This window comes from Hylobates moloch, unplaced genomic scaffold (assembly GCF_009828535.3).
Source record: "Hylobates moloch isolate HMO894 unplaced genomic scaffold, HMol_V3 SCAFFOLD_5, whole genome shotgun sequence".
In the NCBI taxonomy this organism is placed as follows: domain Eukaryota; kingdom Metazoa; phylum Chordata; class Mammalia; order Primates; family Hylobatidae; genus Hylobates; species Hylobates moloch.
The window spans coordinates 111,336,137-111,356,374 of NW_026652280.1; the positions used below are offsets into that span (position 1 = coordinate 111,336,137).

The 20,238-nt window shown below is 44.3% G+C and overlaps 1 protein-coding gene across 1 annotated transcript in view; it reads right to left on the minus strand.

Moving 5' to 3' along the window:
• ATP1A1 (ATPase Na+/K+ transporting subunit alpha 1) overlaps positions 1-15,631 on the minus strand; it is a 31,850-nt gene extending 16,219 nt beyond the window's left edge. The window contains exons 1-5 of the mRNA XM_032154887.2: positions 15,339-15,631; positions 4,756-4,866; positions 4,033-4,092; positions 1,083-1,286; positions 330-443 (exon numbers count right to left, since the gene is read on the minus strand). Coding sequence (XP_032010778.1) covers positions 330-443; positions 1,083-1,286; positions 4,033-4,092; positions 4,756-4,866; positions 15,339-15,350 — 501 coding nt within the window. The 5' untranslated portion in view covers positions 15,351-15,631. The remainder of the gene's footprint in view (positions 1-329; positions 444-1,082; positions 1,287-4,032; positions 4,093-4,755; positions 4,867-15,338) is intronic.
• Positions 15,632-20,238: the final 4,607 nt, after the last annotated feature.

The window sequence follows — 20,238 nt, forward strand, 5'->3', positions numbered from 1 at the left end:
AAATAAAAAATAGTCATAATCCTAATTACCTGAATACAAAACAAAGGTATTATTCACTTTTTTATTTACACAAGTTACAAAAGCTTGCTCGCCAGTTTAAGAGATACTGCTGTTACATGGTGTGCCTGTATTCAGAGTTTACATTTAAAAAGAAAGGCTACCACTTTTTGGATAGAAGGAAAATAGGTTGGTTTTGGGTGGGGTAGAAGACATCCATCTCTCTGATGAGTCATATAATACTTGGAAAACCTTAACTTCACACTAATTCACAGGCTGACATGCTTGGGGATGTCAAGTCATCCACTGGGGAAGGACAAAGCGTCTGGTACCTGAGGGACCATGTTTTTGAAGGATTCCATGATCTTTGAACTTTTAGCTTCTTGATAGTAGGAGAAGCATCCAGTTATGATTACAACGGCTGATAGCACCACACCCAGGTACAGCTGGAAGGGAAAAGACAAGTTAGGGCCCATGGCTCTACACAATAATTAGGGACATTCAATTAATTTTTTGACTGAATAAAAAACAGATTTTTAATAGAGAAACCAAGATTTCAGAAATACAGAACTCATGTTTTCTTCTTTATCCTGCTAAAGACCACACAAGAAGGGTCAGAAATGGAGTCAGTCACACCAACACTTGATCACTAACTGAACTTTTGGAAAGGTTCTAGATGCATCAGTTTCTCCTGCTTTATAAAACAAAGATTGTTTTTCAACCAACTTGTGGATTTTGAAGAATGGCCACCAAGCATTTCTGGACAGGTGAATGTGCCAACATGAAAAGCTGTGCTCTGCCATCCAGTGGGTGGCGGCTGGGGCCTGAGCAGAGCTGCCTGCTCACACGAGCACATGCAGGTGGGCATCCCACTTGTAAGAGCATCTACAACATGGGTGGTAGAGAGAGGAAGTGGAAACGAAGGAAGAATGGATGAGCCTTGAAGGCAACAGCTGTTCATAACCATTAAGTAATGAGTTCATAACCATTAAGTAATGAGTGGTAATTGAGAATAAGTGGGAGACAAAGACGGAGAAGATATCTGATGTGTACTACAAATCCACATGCTGAATTACAGAACTCACATTATCATTTTGAGGTTCCTCTTCTGTAGCAGCTTGGATGCTATAAGCCAAGAAACAAAGAATCGCTCCAATCCACAGTAACATTGAGAATCCCCCAAAGAGCTGCCGACAAAACTTGATCCATTCAGGAGTAGTGGGAGGGGGAGTGAGGGCGTTGGGACCATCTCGCGCCAGGATCTCAGCTGCACGAGCAGATGTTAATCCCTGAGAAGCAGTGGAATATAAATAACTAAGGCAAACTGTACCAGCACTTACAAGCCAATATACCTACCTGGTAGCTGGACAACTGCAATAAGGATTTAAGGAAGAAACAAAATGTGGCAAGCTATAGAGAAAAGGTAAAACCTAGCAAATTCCTCCATGAATAATTCTGCTGATGAGCCAGCCCCCACAGGGTTCAGGCAAACAATATGCCCAAAGAATCCATAACACCCAGATTAAAACTCTTTAAATTGATCCATCAATAAATTTGAATTCAGCCTGGTTTCTTCTAAGTTTTAGATCAAGGGATTAATGTCAAATTGCATTTCTGCCAAAAAGGTATCTATTTTCACAAATCCATTCAGTTTTGCAAATGAAGAGCTTTGGGTTTTCTGTGTATTGATTTTGTCGGGAGGGGAAAAAACCCCTCTACAAACATCAAAGGAGGAAAAAACTTCCTGTAGAAATCCTTTGGGTTAATAGCCAAGTTTTAAATATACAGCTTGATTCTTTGCTTGTCTGGCAGGGAAGGGCTCACCTCCATGTGCATTTTAGCCAACTCCCAATAAACCTGTTGACTGAAAAGTACTCACCGGAAAAAACCACTCTACCAAAGCCTGCTATTTTTCTTTTTTTTTTTTTTTTTTTTTGAGACGGAGTCTTTTTCTGTCCCCCAGGCTGGAGTGCAGTGGTGCGATCTCAGCTCACTGCAAGCTCCGCCTCCTGGGTTCACGCCATTCTCCTGCCTCAGCCTCCCGAGTAGCTGGGACTACAGGTGCCTGCCACCTCGCCCGGCTAATTTTTTGTAATTTTAGTAGAGACGGGGTTTCACCGTGTTGGCCAGGATGGTCTTGATTTCCTGACCTTGTGATCCGCCCGCCTTGGCCTCCCAAAGTGCTGGGATTACAGGCTTGAGCCACCGCGCCCGGCCAAGCCTGCTATTTTTCTAATGGGCCTTAAACCCAAGATTCACTGACAGCAGGCAATAACATATAAGCTCTCATTAAGAGATGAAAATATGATCACTTTTATACTCTCAAAATAACAAGTCAAAAAAGAAATATTTTTGTCTAAAGTATCTATCTGTATTTTGTGCTCATGTTACCAAACATTTGAGTGCTATCTACATGCCAGGAACTGAATTCGGTGCTTTAATTAACTTGTTTAATTCTCATGACAATCCTTTTTTAGGCATTATTAACCTCATTTTACAAGTAAGGAAACAGACCCACAGCATTTGAGTAATGGGCATAGGTCGGAGAGAGCACACTTCATTAAGACTCTAATAAAAACTTAAGTGAGGTGTGAAGTGGCTAGAGACCGCCTGGCACACAGTGAGCACAGAGTCACTGTTGGCATGTTGTTCTGAGTTGAGTTGAGGCCTCCTCTTGGAGCTTAAAGTGCTTGTGTCAAGAAAAACGCTCTCAAACCACGTTCTTCTCTACTTTTTTTTTTTTTTTTTTTGAGACGGAGTTTCACTCTTGTTGTCCAGGCTGGAGTGCAATGGCACAACCTTGGCTCACTGCAACCTCCACCTCCCAGGTTTAAGCAGTACTCCTGCCTCAGCCTCCTGAGTAGCTGGGATTACAGGCATGCACCACCACGCTGGGCTAATTTTGTATTTTTAGTAGAGATGGGGTTTCTCCATGTTGGTCAGGCTGGTCTCGAACTCCTGACCTCAGGTGATCCACCAGCCTCAGCCTCCCAAAATGCTGAGATTACAGGCATGAGCCACTGCACCCGGCCTCTTCTCTACTCTTACACCACAACAATCAACACAGAAGATGACTTCTGTGAGCAAAGGTGTGGTGGTTTCTCCCTACCACCAAGGTTGCCTCCAATTCAATTCCAACACTATCTACCTGGAAAATCAGAAAAGTGGAACAAGATTAGAGTCCTGCCTTGCGACAGGTGAAAAGGAGGGCAAGAGAGAGATCCTGTTTCTTGAAGCCTGCTGCTGAGGTCTAACACACCCAACATTATAACAAAAGACTGTAATAAGGGCTATGGGAGTTATGAACCAGGAACTGTGGACAAAAACCAATATATATCAGAATACCACAGTACCCATGGCTCTTGATGCCTTACTGAAAAAAATGCTATATATTGGCTTGCTATTCAAGTTATTCCCAGACATTTCAGTGATTATCTGGAAATAAGACACCCCTAGACTATTTACTTTTGTAACATTTGCTACCCATTTAATATCAAAATCTTCTACATAACAAGGATACATAACGCCTATTTTATGAAAAGGTTTCTTTAATTTTTGTACAAAACAACTTCCAAATAAATGACAGAATAACTAAACAAATGATAGTATAACCATAACACATTGCAATGGGCTAGCTGGGAAAAGTGCAAAAATGTGAGCTGTTGAAGATTCAACTAGGTGAAAGATTCAACTCAATTTAACAAATGTAGAAAAATAAAGGGAAAATTTATTATCAAAAGGTCAAGGCATAAGCATGGCTTTGAAACCAACTGCAAGTCCTGGTGTTCCCACTTACTAGCTCTCAACTACTATAAAATAGGGAAAAGAAAATAACATCTACTTTCAAAAAGTTTCAGGGAAAAGAAACAGTAGCATATAAAAGCCCAAATTCTGCGCATGTCACATGGTAGATACGCAGATGGTGCCTGTCATTTTCTTACTAGAGCCCCTGAGGTTAGACCTGTATGTAATACAGGGGAAAATATAATATGGAAAACTAGGATTTTGTACAACAGCTTTCAAACTAGAACTTACCCGGCTCAAGTCTGTTCCATATTTACGATGAAGTTCATCAAGGCTAAGTTTATGATCATCCTAAGGGGAAACGGAAACAAAGAAAATAGTTAAACAGTGTAGTATTAAAAAATGACAGAAAAAATAGCATTACTCATTACTATCATTAAGCTTATTAAACAAAGTGCAGATGTTTTCTTCAGTGCAGAAGTTGGTACACTTTTCACCATCGCTTTGTGGCTTCGCAACCACACAGCTATCATTGACAGCTCTTCACTGGAAAATGGCTAAAGCTGAGTGACAGTGGCCCATTACTATTTGCCATAACACTTCAGAGAAACCCAGCAGCTCTCAGGGATCTAGTAAAACCTTATCTGCCTTCTCTGATGACCAGGTCGATTCTAGACAGGTTAAGTCTATGGAAGCTTCCATTGCCTGGAGAGGCTGAATTTCCCAACGTTTGATATAATACAGAGAAAAGCAAAGACTCATGATATCAACCTAAGTTCCTTCTGTTATCTCTGGTTATGCCAGAGTGACTGAATAAGTTTTCCTACCCTCTAACAGCTTTTAAAAAGTGTATGTTCAATATTAACCTCTACGACTAGATGAGATCTGTACAGCTGCTGTGATCTCTTTTAATATATAGGAGTTCTTTGACCAAAGAATACAGTGAGGTCTGGGGGATTAAAAATCATGGATTTTTAGTAAGGAAGGGAATACAATATTCCTCCTAGTACTTACCATAGAAACTTCTTTCTTCAGTTCATCCATGTCCCTGTCTTTTTTGCCCTTTTTGCCCTTTTTATCACCTTGTTCTGAAACAGCTGCGGGCTCATACTTATCACGTCCAACCTGTAGGAGAATGTGGGAAAAGTGAGGCTATGAATTATGAACCTCATCTGAAACTGAAAATTCTGGAGCAGGGGATTTTGGTAGTTTTTAAGGTAGTCATAATTTGGAATAGTCATTAAGATAATAGTCACGAAAATGTATGCCAGTATATTGCCTACTACATAAGCAAAGCAATCTACTATTAATACATTGGCTCAAGATACATTCTCTCCATCCAAGAGCATTAAGAACACTTCTGAAGCTACTGGTAGGCTTCAGAATGGCCCTGCCAGCGCCACTTCCTTTTGGGGTTAATGAGGAGATTTTTGCTATCAAAATCCCTATTCTGCAGCCTTCCATCTTCCCTACTGAAATAATGAAACTAACTTTACATTATTAACTTAGAGTGCAATATTGTGCTTATGAGTCCGTATTCTCAATCAGACAGGCTTGAGTTAAAATCCTGGGCTTTACCACTTACCAGCAGTGTATCCTTAGGCAAGTTACTAACTCCTACATTTCAATTTCCTCTTCCACAGCATGGAGATAAAGAATATTGCCAACCTCATTTCATGTTTTTAAGGATTAAATGATACAATACATCTAAATGCTAGTACTTTTATATTGTTTATATTCTTTGCTTTGAAAAGACATTATTACATATCAAATTTAAATATCTTTAGTGCTCACATAAGAACACTGACCTTTACCAGCTTCTCATATTAAAAAGTCAGCCTAAGACTCCTTAAAATTCTTTGCATAAGAGATAAAAAAGGGAGCGCCCAGCCCATTCTGTAGCCTGAAAATAAAATCTCCAAAATGAAAGTCTCTGGAAATGTTTTGACATAAGCAGGATGTAGGAAAAGCGTGTGCATTATCACATAATTCACAGGATCCACCTACGCCTCTCGAAAACTGGAACAATTTTTAAAGAAAATGTTGATTCTATAGTTTAAATTTAGATTGTTCCACTCCCCCACCCCTGTTGAAAAATCCTTGAGCTTATCTACACAAAGCCTGAACTTGGTGCTCCAAAGCTTAGCGGAGCAGAAGAGCCCCTTGTTCCAGACACCTCCCCCTGAAGCAGCCTCCCACAACTACAACTTAAGGCCAAAAAGTAGACATTAGCAATTTTCTTAAAATGCATGACATATGGTGCTATTACTATTATTTTGTGGTTCTCCTTTACTCATTTCTAACTTTCCTAAGTGCATTACCAGCTACTAAAGCAATAATTAGGAACTCGTGTCCAGATTATAATTTTATTGTGCTGAAATGAAAAACGAAAATCAAAACGTATATGTGTGTTTCAGTCATAACTAATACAGTTGCAAATAAAATACAGTGTTCACTTAAATTTAAAAATATCCTCTTAAGACTCCAAGGAGAAATCCTACAAATTCACTGGAGTGGCCCACATGTAGAGACACATTATTTACCTTTTTAACTTCTGTGGTCACGTGTGCAGCACTACTTGACTAATAACTTCTTCCAACTGGGTGAGTTCTTTAGTTTCTATCTTATCTATTAATGAAACAGGTCTAAAGATAGTCAACATTCTTGACATCCTCTCCATTATGAAGCAACCACATCTGTTGGTGCCTCTTTCGGTACAGCTCTTGGTGCCAGAGTTTAAATGAAAAATAGTAACACATACAAATGGACAAATAAAACAAAAAGGAAAAGGCAGGTCATCTACCAGAAAGGAACCACAGCTAAAGTGGTATTTCCTTCATACCTTTAATGAGAAAGCACAACACTTAAAAAACATTTTAAAGACATTGCCTAAAGAGCTCTAAAAAATTTATGTGACCACTTTGTATTGATTTTCTTTTTTTTTTTTGGGATGGAGTCTCACTCTGTCGCCCAGGCTGGAGTGCAGTGGCACGATCTAAGCTCACTGCAACCTCCGCCCACAGGTTCAAGCAATTCCCTGCTTCAGCCTCCTGAGTCGCTGGGATTATAAGCGCTCGCCACCACGCCTGGCTAATTTTTGTATTTTTAGTAGAGACGGGGTTTCACCATCTTGGCCAGGCTGGTCTTGAACTCCTGACCTCGTGATCCACCCGCCTCAGCCTCCTAAAGTGCTGGGATTACAGGCGTGAGCCACCGCGCCCAGCCTGTATTGATTTTTAAAATACAGCTCACAGATTCTCTCTGAGCAAGTTGAATATCATTGAAATATATTTCAATAAATGAAATAGTTATAACCCCTCAGCTTCATCATCTGCATGCTTTGCTTATTCTCAGACTTCCAATATCTTCCACTTCAGAAGAGAGAGGATAACTAGAGCAGCTAGGCTTTGAACACGTTCCAAAGTTTTACCCCAACTTACAAAATAAATGTCTTGCCCATAGCTTCACCACTATCAATGCTAAAGTTAGCTGGGAATCTAGAGTCCCTAATAATTCTCCCTTTTCTTTATCCATTCATGCTAGGTAAGGCAAAGTTTTAAATGAGGCCATTTGTGGGTGAGACACATGGTAAGTATTAACAAGTGAAATTGCTATTTCTTCAAAATTTTAATTTTTTCATTAGGCACTGTGTGTCTAGAAGAACCAGGCACCTTATACAATTTAGTTCTTCTCCACAAGTAAAATAATAACTTAATATTAGCTTATTCTGGTGGGAACCAAATATTACTTAAATCCCTATCAGTCTCAATTACCGCAGTCTCAAAGCTGCAAAATTCAGAGTCAGGGAGTGCACACTGGGTGAGATGAACAGTGGTAGAATCAGGTAGGACAATGTTTCCTTATTATTTTTTAAGGCATTAGGGAAAAAAAAAGGTCATGGGAAGGGTGAATGATAAATATGGCATTTCCTCGATCAACTACAGTAAACTTCCTGCTCATCTGGGCAATGGGCACACACTTCCTACTTTTTCAGTTAGAAAGTTCAGGTCACTTCCCCCCTCCCAGAGGACTGGGAGTGATTAATCCTCACTCTCATCATGTTCCATGTAAGGGCACCCCCGCCCCTTTGAGCATCTCTGAGGAAAGGTATGATGGAAACTCAACGGATTATACCATTCTCTGAAGGGCTACTCATAAAAATGAAGTTGGGTTATGGGTTTTGTTGTCCCCTTCCATTCTAATTTAGGAAGTGGAAAGTCACAGCAAGGGCAGGGGCTTACCCACGGTGACACAGCTTAGCACAGCGTCATCATTTCATCCTGTGCTTCCCATGGATTCTATCCTCTCAAAGATTAACTAAGAATTTTGCTGTTTGATCTGGGTAGAGGGAAAAGGTGCCCAAGACATGAGAAGATAAAATTCTTGACAGGAGGAACCAAGGTTAAAACATGTGACAAGGTTCACTCACTTAAAAATATATACCAAATCCTCACAGTCCTCACAATGAGTAAGACATTCCCAAGACCTGCTAGAGCTGAGGATGTTCCTTCCTCTTTTTTGGCAATTAGCTATTTAATAGGGACAGGGTTGGGGATAGATATGACAGACATAGAAATTATCCCAAAATAAGCAGGAGCTTCCATCCCAGAGGTATATTGCTTCAGGTCTGCATAAGCTACAGCCACCGCCAAAGGCCTTAATACCCATCGCAAACACCAGCCTCCAACAGGGCAGGATGCGAAGGCTTTCTCAACCTGCATTTTTCCCACCATATCAGCACAATGTCCCGTGGCCAGCAGGGAGCTCAGAATTCTTGAGACTTCTGAAATTCCTGCTGAAAAAGTCTAGAGGGTACTTGAAAGTTCAAGACCCACCATTCCCTCCAGACAGGTCTGCTAATGGTGTTGAGTCTGCCAATTTATTCTAGTGTTGCTACATGCTGGCTACATGACCTTTGCCTGTCAGCCTTAGTTTCCTCATCCCTAAAATGGGAATAACACTTGGTATAACTATTAAAGAACCTAGAGAAGGCATTTTCATAGTCTGATTAGTCAAGAAACCATCAACTCTGAAAAATAAAACACCTTAAAAACTGGACTATTTCCAAAGCCCACAAACAAAAGCTTTTGACAGGCAAGAAGGGCCAGAAGGACGGCAAAAGGAAGTGCCCCAAATGCAGCCCATTTCAGAGTTGCCAAGAAGATTGCAGAAACAACACCTCTGGACATGATTTGGCAAATACCACTTTAGCAGGAAAGTTGTGTGATGGACTCTGATCTTGCTGGTTCCCTAGAGTCTGCCAAGTCTGGGCTACTCTTAATGTAAAAGGTAAGGGGGAGGGGTGCTTTCTCATTTTCCTGGTCGATACATTATTAAATCATGCAACACAACTGTGTATGTAGAAGTATTCTCAAAGCGCTACACAAAGGCTATTATTATAATTTGGTCTTAATTAACATATACATTACTGCCATTTTTCGCTTTCTACGAAAATTCTTTTCAAACCTTTGAAGAAAAAACTCCTTTGGCATTATTTTTCATTTGATCTTATCAGTGAAAACTTAAAGAAAATAACAGTCAAGAAATGATCTAGCCCAGTTTATTACATCTCCATTTGCTTCTAAATGACTAAGTAGTTTAGTTTATGTGCAAGGAATTGTCTAGCCAGGGACTGGAGGGCTAAGGGATGGCCGGGGTTGAGGGAGGACACTGTCATAGTACCATGGCTGCTATCCAGCCCCAGCAGCAGCACATCACTGCAGGAGCAGCAGTTCTCTGCAGAGGAGGTGAGCCTGAGGGGCCACCATGCCTTCATATTCCTTCTCTTGCCCACCCAAATATGCATCCTGGAGAATATAGTTTACCAAGGCCAAAGCAGTAGATCCCTTTGTGAGCCCAGTTTAGTATATACAAACTTGGGCAGCCCATCAGCCAGCAAGGGTCAAAGAACAGCGACAGCTCTAGCCAGCAGGTTCCCTCAACCCAAAAGAACATGACTTAACCTTCCTCCCCAATCTGCCTGCATGTCAATTCTTAATGAGCCTGATAGCCTACCCTACCTGCAGTACTGTACATCCATGATCATTCAAAAAATAAAAATTCTAAAAGGTGTAAAGAATCAGTGCACTTTAGATATACTTTTGCTTTTACAGTTATTAAGAACAACCAGACAAAAACTTCAGTTTCTTCAATGGAATATTCTACCTCTACATTAGGTGCATGGGTTATGAAGGGTTAAAACTTTATACTTATTCCTTAACTCCCCCTATTTGCTGACCACCTTACCTTCCTTTTTTTCATTTTACCAGATTGCTCTGGTTAGAGACAACTGATTAATAATCAGCATATGTATTATGAGAGGACCAGAATTCCCAATAAGTCCTGATCACTCCTCAATTAGTACCCTGAAGCCTAGGCTACAAAGGAAAATGACTGCCAGGCTGAAGAGGATAAAGGCTGTCCAAGGCCCTAAAGAAATGTCACATGGATTGAATAATAAAACAAATATCGTACCATGGAAGCATCATGTGGAAGATAAAAGAAACACACAAGAGGATAACCCCAAAGTGCATTAGGGACCTGCCCCTACATGGTAACAGACTAGAAAGAAAAACCACAGCTCACCGATCTACATAGCAAGGACCACTAAGTCACAAAATCTTACACTGATTATCAGGCTCCCAAACAATACAAGTCCCAAGGACAAAGCACAAGTTACCATGAATCAACTTATCAAATCACCGAGACAGCCAATAGTCATTACTAAATAGGGTTTGAATAAAAGCAGAAAGAGATCACGTGCAGATATATTTCATCGTAAGTCACAAAGGAACTAGTGAGTGAGGTCTAAAACCAGATAAAGAGATTCACTGTAAAGTCACAAAGGAACTAAGGAATGAGGTCTATTGATCAAAAATCCCTTTGCTCAGGACGCAAATAAAAACCAAACCAAAGACAAAGTGTAGGGTGAAGGGTACTTCTTTCGTAACAGAATCTGCTATCCGAAACACCAAATAAATATGAAGAACTTCTTGTGGATTCCTGACAACAGATTTCAGCACAACTAATGAGGTGAGTCATATGCTAAGAACAGTCTCTCTCTGACTCCAGCCAAAGAATACACACTTCCTCTCATACACTCAATTCATAGCAACGTGAGAAAGTTCAGACCTGACTAGGTTCCATATCCCTCCCCCAAAATATATAAATGGAGAGTTTTAAAAATGAGTGAGTAGGTTTTACAGTTCTCTCTACTGCACATTATCATGTACTGGACATGTACTTTCAGTGTAATCTAGAATTGGACAGCTCTGGCAGGGATGGGAAACATTTTGCCTGGTGCTTTGCCGTCCAAACCCAGCCACTCTGATTACTGTGAGCCCATCTGATCTGACACTCGGGTTTCTTCTTCTAGCCTGTTGGCTGGCAGAGAGCCCTGGGCAGCTAGAAGAAGTGAGCACAGCACAAATGTTCAGGCTCCCTCTCATCACAGAAGGCCGAAAAGCCCATTTTATTTCGCAAGACTTCAAAAACGTCAAAATGATTATCAACCGCGAACAAAGTCCTTCACCTGAAAAGTGAAAGTAGACAGAAAGATGCTATTGAACAGGAGATTTCCTTGTTGAGCGAAGATAACAGTTGCAATAATGTCAATTGACACCTCTACTTGACTTTCCTATGAAGGGCAATTAACAGTATTTCCCATTATTTTCAAACCTTAATATGTTCTCATGGTGACAGAAAAACTGCTCTCTAATTTTGAAAGGGCTAATGACTTACTGACGAACAACAAACCCAATCTGTAAAGATTTGATCTTCTCTTGGCTCTAATTACTATACCTATGTAAGCCCAATAACAATAGCCACAACTCAGGCTGGCACGGCACTCCTTCCATAAACAGAACATAGATTACTTCACTTGATCCCCAGGATGAACATTCTATCCAAGAGCCAGATGAGAAACTGAAGCTTCAGGGCTTTTATTTTATTTTATTTTTAAACCTGTTTGTTTTTAAGTGAAGAAACCAATTTTACTTTACCATACAAAATCCTTCAAAGCTATTTTAGTTAAAGCCTTTCTTATTCTTAAGTTTAGATATATTTAAAAGAACATAGCCTGATTTGAATAGAAAAGTCACTTAATCTGTTCATTTGTTGCTACAATAATCAGAAAACAATGACTGAGGGTACTGGAATGGAGCATGGATGAGTGCCAAGCCTATTGTGCTATATGATGTTGAGTTCACTTTTATTTTTAAATGCAATTTAGGAATAACCTTCCCAGGAATCTGTATATATTTTAAGTGTTAGCCCTCATCTGGGGAAACATCTAACTGGATTTTTAAAGGCATCTTTTTTTGTTGTTGTTTTTTTGGTTTGTTTTTTGGGCTCTCAGGTTTACCACTCTCTCCCCATCTTCCCAGGTTTAGGAGGCAGGCCTCTCCCTTTCCTACCCTCCCACCCGAAGGTGAGTCACTAGAGTGTTACAAGCTTACTGGCAGGGAACACTACAAATTAACAAACAGTAAGTTCCCAAAAGGGGATACACCCTTATAAAAGGGTACAGAAAGAACCTAAGAAGCAGGGAACTGTTACACGCTGAACAACTGACAGGCAAAGGGTGAGGCACAAGTGCTCTCTCCACCCCCCAGCTCTAGGCACTAGTTCTTCCTGTAACTTGCTCCACTAGCTCCCGGCCAGGCCCCGGCAACTTTCCACTCTGAGGCCTCTGCCTTACAATGCTTTAAGTCTAAAGTACTAGCTTTATAGCAGCCAGAGGAGCTTTAGTCACACTTTCAAGCTGTGCTCCAAAAGGGCAGCTGATAACATTACCATACAACCAGGATTTCTGCTGACATGTGCATCCCCCCTGCCACCTTCACTGGAATCTTTTTTCCCTGCCCCTGCTTAAATCACTACTCATAAGCTATAATTTATTTTTTAGGCAAATAATATTCAAACTAAATCCAGAATGCAGTGAAAGACCTGGTGAGACCCCCCTCCTCATCTTTCACACACTTGAGAAGACAAACTTTCCCACATTTCTAAACAGTTATGGTGTGTACCTTTGGTGAGTGAAACAGTTGCCGGTGGTAGGCCTAGCTGACGGTTTAAGCCGAGTCACTGGCAATAAAACCCACTAAGAAAAAAAGAGACAAAATCCTATTTCATCCAGGAATGATTCAGCAAGAGCTGTTCTTTCATTTTCTTACCAAATGCTTAGGAACTAGACTTTTAAGGACATATAAAATCACCTGAAATATCATCAAAAGCTAGGCCACAAAGGGTACTGAGGAGAGGAAGGGAAGAAATTTACAATGACCTTAAAAATTAGCTGCCGGCACAGGCTTCCTGGTTAACCAATTATCAGCAGGGCTTTAGTCACTCTCCACCCACATTTTAATCCCCATGTGGAAAAATCCCAACATGAAATATTCTTCTGAACATTTGGACGCTCACAGTAAGTCACTGAGGACAAACACACACACACAAGTAAACTAATGTTCAATGTATCCGAATACTCAAAATGCTAACTACCAGCCAGCAGCCAAGCAGTTCAACATCCCAGTGTTCGCAGCTGTAATTTAATCTTGTGTTTGCTAGCCACTATACATTTTGTTGTAAGACATCTGGGTTTAAGCTCTACTAACTATTCAGGTGGGTTACTACCGCATCACTACTGTGCATGTGTGTCTGTGTGTGGTTATAAGAGACATCTAGATAAATGGACATAACTTAGTTAGCCAAACCATCTCCATGGCCTATTAATTCAACATCACAAATACCCCAGTTTCATCCGAAGAATAAGTTTTGAGTTCTGTATGAAGAACTCAATGTTAAAGAGTAAATGTATGTTCAGGCTCGAGGAGACAGGCTGTTCAAGAATCAGGGACGCCTAGTCTGTCACTAGCCAACCGTTTGACCTTGAGCAAGTCACTTCACCTTCCTAGGCTTGGGGCACACATCTGTGATCTCTAAACCTCCCAAAATTAGCTCAGGAAGTAAACATTTTCTTTTTCTTTTAAGGCAGGAGAGACAAAGAATGAGCTTAAGTGCTTGTTTGTTTACAGAAATGATCAAGGGTTTGATGGTGAGGTAGAAGCACAGGCCACTAACCCAGACTCCATCAGGGGAATGGAGAGGCCCTGTACTCCGCTCTTTGATGCCACTTGACCTGGACCGGCCCTCCACGCTGTATGCTTTTAAAAGCGAGGCGAGTTGTGCATTTCCACTTGTGCCTGTTCTCCCCACCAGGTCCAAGCCTTTCAATTACCTCCTTTAAAACTCATTTAGAGTCCCCAAGGAGTGCAGCCTCCCTCTGCTCCCGTCACTCTGTCTACACCCAGAAGCCTCAGGGCCTTCAAAGACCTACTCAGAGTCTGCACTGTGCTAAACCCTGGAGACAACGAAGTGGATTCTCTCCCATTTGTATTCTCATGACATGGTCACTTTCACCCCATGAATTCCGAGGTTATTCTGTGTAAATTTTTCTCAACTGGACTTTGGCTCATTTGGGGTCCAGGACCCAGTCTCCTGCAGTAGCTACGGGTAATAGCTACGGGTAATCAAGTCTTCGCTACAGAAATGTAGGAAAGCGGCGTTGTGACGATATTCCCACCACGCTCCGCGCCGCTCTCCAGCCCCAAGACCCCTCGTTTCCTTCAGCGACCGCCCTTTGGTGCTTCCGCGACGCTGGAAACCGGCAGGGCATTCCTACCACCGTAATTGCCTGCAGCCTCCAGTCCTTTTTCGGGTTTATTGTACCCCGAGGCCCTGGTGGGTCTGCCCATCCTCCTTCAGGGCTCGTCCCTTCAAAAAAAATCTGCAGGCCTCTCCCCAACGTCGGACGACAACTCCAGTTGCTATCGGTGCATCCTGTGTTCACGGAAAGTGGCCCAAGAAAGCCCTCAAAAGTATACCTTAAAGGCCATCTTAGGGCAGTGAAGACACACCCTTTCTGGCACCAGCCTGCCCAGCCGGCTTCGCACTCAGGAGAAGCCAGTTTTTTCTTTGGGGGAGGGCGGCCGCCTCTGCGCAGAGCCAGCTAAGCCCCAGCGCCTCCAGGAGGAGCCCCGAACCCGGAGGCTGCCCCCGCCGGAGCCGGGGCCGCGGCGGGAACCGAGGCCCGGGAGGGGCCCCAGCGGAGCGCCCCAGGGGAAGGGGAGGAGCGCGCCTTTCCTCAGGGCACGGAGGGCGGAGGGAAAAGGAAGGAGAAGGAGGTGACGGCGGTCACAGGGAGGGGAGCCAGGCTCAGGGATGCCGGCTCGGTCCCGGGGCCGCCCCCGCTGCTGCAAGCCCCCTCCTCCCGGCCCCGCGGCTTCCCAAGCACCGCCTCTGGGAACCCCCGGCCCGCTCGGCCTCGGGGGCGCGCAGCCCCCGCCCGGGGTCCGCCCCCCCCCCCCAAGCAATGCCGCGCTCCAGCCCCTCGGCGCTCCCTTCCCCCGCCCCCCCCGTTACTGCGCTCCCTCCATTTCCAAACTGCGTCGTCTTTTAAGCCGCGCGGCTCTGCCAGCCCACTCTGCGCGGCGCCGCTTCCTCCTCCGCCGCCTCCCGCTGGCCGCGGTCGCCTTCCCGACTTCCTCCTCTTCCCCTCGAGGGCTCCCCAAGCCCCCTCCCCGGGCGCGCCGGACACTCACCCCCTTCCCCATGGTGGCGGTGCTCGGTGCCCGGCGCCGGGTCCTGTCGCTGGAGAATCAGAGAGAAAAGCACAGAGCAGCTCCCGGCCGAGCGAGCGGGGCCGGGGGAGCCGAGTGGAGGGAGCTAGGGCTGCCGCGGGGCGGGAGGGAGGGAGGGCGGCCGGCGGCTCGGGCCGATGCCGCCGCCGCTGTTGCTGCCGCCGCCCGGGCTGCTACCGCTGCTGCTGCCACGTGTCCGCCTCCTCCCGCCGCTGCTCCGCGCCCCAGACCCCGCCGCAGCTCCAGCCCGCGCCTCCTCCTCACTTCCTAAAATATGCAACCTGCGTGCTGGCCCCGCCCACGCCGCGAAACGTCACCGTTACCGGAGCAACCTGACACCGGCCGTGGGCCTGGCTCCGCCCCCTCCCGAAACCCCGCCCACGGGCCGGGACAGCGCCTGCTACGGCCAGTCCTGGCTCCCGGCAGGAGGGCGCCCGGGTCTGGGACAAGCGTGTCCACCGTGTCCTGGGAGGGCTGCGGGGCGCTCCTGCTGGCTGAGCAGCGGGGACTCGGCGGCCTTGGCCCTCCCACGCCCCTCCTCCCGCTGCCCTGCATGACCCGCCTACTATGTAGGGCCCAGGAGGTCCGCAGTGGGTGCGGTACGGTCTCGGAACTGGGCTACCCCAATCGCCGCCGACCCGGCACCAGAAGTCGTGGGCAGAACGGCTTTTCCAGCGCTTCGGCGATCTCCTCTGGGACTCAGGGATGCTGGAGGGGGCTGGCGCTCGGGTGTGATTGCAGCCAGCGCCTGACTGAGGGACTCCGCCCCTCTGTGGAATCCAGGCCCCGCGCCCACCTGCGGATGGCCTCCCCAGGCGCTTGGCGCTTTCAGAGTGCCTCCTGTGACTTGGGGTCCTCTTTATCCACTTCCCACTTCGTCATAGCTGGAATGGATCTGAACTGGCATCGCCAGAAGTTTCAAGCGCCCTCCTCCCACCACCTCTCTGTCTTTAAGATTCCAAAATGAGAATCCAAAGGGCGACCAGCGAATTCATTCACGCTATTGTGTGAATGTAACCTGCTTGTCCAGTGTGGGGATTCTCTTTTTAGGGAAGAAAAACCTGAAACCCTAAGGAATGCGTACTTTAGCTAGAGGAGCTAAATCAAGGGGGAGGCGTTTGAGGACTTGCCAGGTGCCTCTCCACGCCTCCACCTGTCGTGGCAGCATCTCCAGCACAGCCTTGGGTTCTCTGGGGGGTCCCAGGAAACCATCCCTCTCCCCGGAGATCCCTGGTTCCACTGCACTTTGGGGCTTCTCTGTCATTATAGCTTTTGCTTCTTAGCAAGAGGCTGCAATGGCTGAAGTTCTCCAACATTTTAAAAAACAAAGTATTATTAACAAGGTTTGCAGGAAGTCAAGTACTCTGGGAAAGGCCAGGATACTGACTTTCTAAGCAAAGGTTCCTAAGTTAAAGCCAACTCTATCAACTTCAAGTATTCATGTAGCATGAACAAACAAGGATATGAAGCTGGAAAAAATGGGGAAGGAAAGAAAGAAGGGAAAAACTAGAAACTGTGTTGTCAGTTACATCATTAGGGTAATTCTCATCCCTTCTTACAAGACAGTTTCTTACAGGAGTCTCTTCTTCCTCAAGAATGTATTGTTAAGGGTTGATGTCTCCTACAGTGATCTAGAGACTTGGTTCAATCATTCTAGGCCATGGAGAGCAGAGGAATTGTAAATAGAATTCAAAACCCTGACTGCCTGGAGAAGAGCCCCCAAATTCAGAACAGAATTTGGGGGCTCTGGACTGTTAACTCAATAGAGGGTTACAGAGTGTTCAAGGATCCATCTCTAAGCTTCTAGAAAATGCTTTCTTTACATGCTTGATAGCCTCAGTTACTGTACTTTGTAAGATGCTTTTGCTTGCTAAAGATAGCTTGTTTAAGATTAATTACTCCTGGGCCGGGCACTGTGGCTCACGCCTGTAATCCCAGCACTTTGGGAGGCCGAAGCGGGCGGATCATGAGGTCAGGAGATCAAGACCATCCTGGCCAACCTGGTGAAACCCTGTCTCCACTAAAAATACAAAAAAAACTAGCTGGGCGTAGTGGCACATGCCTGTAATCCCAGCTACTTGGGAGACTGAGGCGGGAGATTCGCTTGAACCAGAGAATCGGAGGTTGCAGTGAGCTGAGATGGTGCCACTGCACTCCAGCCTGGCAACAGAGTGAGGATCCATCTCAAAAATAAATAAATAAATAAAAATAAAAACAAGGATCAATTACTCCTTGGCCCCTGGTCTGAATGGGAAAAGTGCTGCAGCAACAACTAAATATACAAAGCATGAGTTGGAACAATGTCGATTTCTCCTGCCAGCTGATCTCCTTTTTCTCCCCTCATAAGTAAACTTCCCATTCATTCACTCAACAAAATAACCCTGATAGATCAAGGCACTTCCCTTTGTCTCTAGAGCTATTTATTTGGCAACTGAAAATTGCTGAAGGTCCTTTCAGGAGGATCCCAGAGTTCTAGCTGTGTTCCGGTGTGAAGAAAGCGCAAAAAATATAAGAAACATTATCTTAAATCTGTATTTTGCTTTTGATGCCACACAGTAATTTCAGATGTACAGTGTCCTTGAAGTCTTTGAGGTAAAGAAAAAGGTAAGGCATAACCAAGACTGAGGTGCAGAAAGAAATCTCAGATGTGAGAGAGACACCTTGGAAAATAGGTAACCAAAGGAGGAAAAGTCCTTTTTTTTTTTAGAAAAAGCCTTCTTTTCTTCCCTTGGAAGAGGGGCTTCTGAATGAAATGAAACCTTATAGATGAAATATCAAGCTCCCTCATTTTATGATGAAGAAACTGAGGCCCAGGGAGTAATTGGTATTGAATATTCCAAGAATAGTGGCAAGACTTTCAGGTAGCTTTTCTAACTCCAGTGCAGGCGACAGATTTGGATTCTAGAAGAGAGGGTGAAGAAAGCAAAGGCTCTCTATTCTGTCTGCTGCTTATCCTATCAACTCTTTTCAAGCTCCTAGCTTGGGGCACAGTTAAACTGATTGGCCTGGAGACTCAGCATTTATAGACCTTAAGGCTGCCAAGTATGGATGGCTTCGAGGAGAATTTGATCACAACTGTGGATGGTTGCTCCAGTCATTGTGAATAGAGTCAGCAGATGTATGAAAAATATGATGCAAGTCAGTTTTTTGAGCCCAGAACGCTAGCACTTTGAGTATTTGCTGAATTGAACAAACACACCATTGCAATTAAGGGCTTTAAAATATGAGTTGGAGCCCACACTAACTTAGCATTTTCCATAGGACACAAAAATTTGGGGAATCTATGAGCTAGAGATCTGGAAGGACAGAATTTTCTTTGGCTTTGCGTGCTCCCGAGTTAGCATGGAAACAATCATAAGCATGCATCTTTATCCTTTACCTATTTCCAACATTATCCAGAATTTTCCATGTTACCCAGAAATCCATTCTTGCTGCTTTAAAGTCAACTGTCTTCATCATTCAAAGTTCCTCCTAGCCATTATCTGTGCCTCCATTGCAAATCTCTGTGCCTCCATTGCAAGTCTATTTCCTTTTCTTCTGTTCAGCAGCAAACATATCACCTGTCTTTAAAAGCACAGTTCTGGGAGCATTGCTGACTATCAAAATCTGTCAGCTAAATAATTCTGACTCCTATAACTTTTCCTCCCAGACTCTCCATTTTTACTTTTTTTTTTTTTTGTTTTTTTGAGACAGAGCCTTACTCTTTTGTCCAGGCTGAAGTGCAGTGGTGTAATCTCGGCTCACTGCAACCTCTGCCTCTCGGGTTCAAGGAATTCTCCTACCTCAGCTTCCTGAGTAGCTTGGATTACAGGCACGCACCACCGTGCCTGGCTAATTTTTGTATTTTTAGTAGAGACAGGGTTTCACCATGTTGGCCAGGCTGTTCTCGAATTCCTGACGTCATGTGATCTGCCCACCTCAGCCTCCCAAAGTGCTGGGATTACAGGAGTGAACCACCACGCCGAGCCATTTCTTCCTTTCTTTTTTTTTTGAGATGGAGTCTCGCTCTGTCGCCCAGGCTGGAGTGCAGTGGCACGAACTCGGTTCACTGCAACCTCCGCCTCCTGGTTCAGGCGATTCTCCTGCCTCAGCTTCCCTAGTAGCTGGGATTACAGGCGCCTGCCACCACGCCTGGCTAATTTTTTGTATTTTTAGTAGAGACTGGGTTTCACCGTGTTAGCCAGGATGGTCTCGATCTCCTGACCTCGTGACCTGCCCGCCTCCGCCTCCCAAAGTGCTGGGATTACAGTTGTGACCCACCATGCCCGGCCCCCCGAGCCATTTCTTAATCCTTTTGAAAGCTCCTTAGTATTCTTTTAAACATATTTTCTCCTGTTAGTGGTGGTTGAAGACTTCAAGTTGTGCCTCTGGGAAACTGGGAAATTTGAAAGAGTCTGCATTTACTTGGTAACTGTTATAGGTTATCACCAACCACAACAGAATCAAGTCCTTGGTGTTTTACTCAGCATCCTTTTAACCCAGCTGCCCTTTAAATAATTTGCTGTTATTAATAGCGGTCTTTGTAAATAAAACAGTAATAAAGGATTCTTTAGTTGTTTCCTGTGTGTTTTATACCAGATCCTGAGCTAGGATTCTGCCTTCTCCTTTAGCACTCTCTCCCAATACAGTTCTACTCCCCTTACCCTAGTTCACAACACTATGTGATGTTACAATATCCTACATTTAAAAACTCTCCAATTGTTTTCTGCAAATCAACAACCACTGAGGCATTGGAAAAAAAAAATCAAATGGTAACAAAGAAGGGATCTGGACTGAAAAATATTCCACTGCCAGAGTCCCATCTTCATCCAACCAGCAGAGACACAGCTTCAGGCAGCCTTACAGCTCAGAAAGGGCAAGC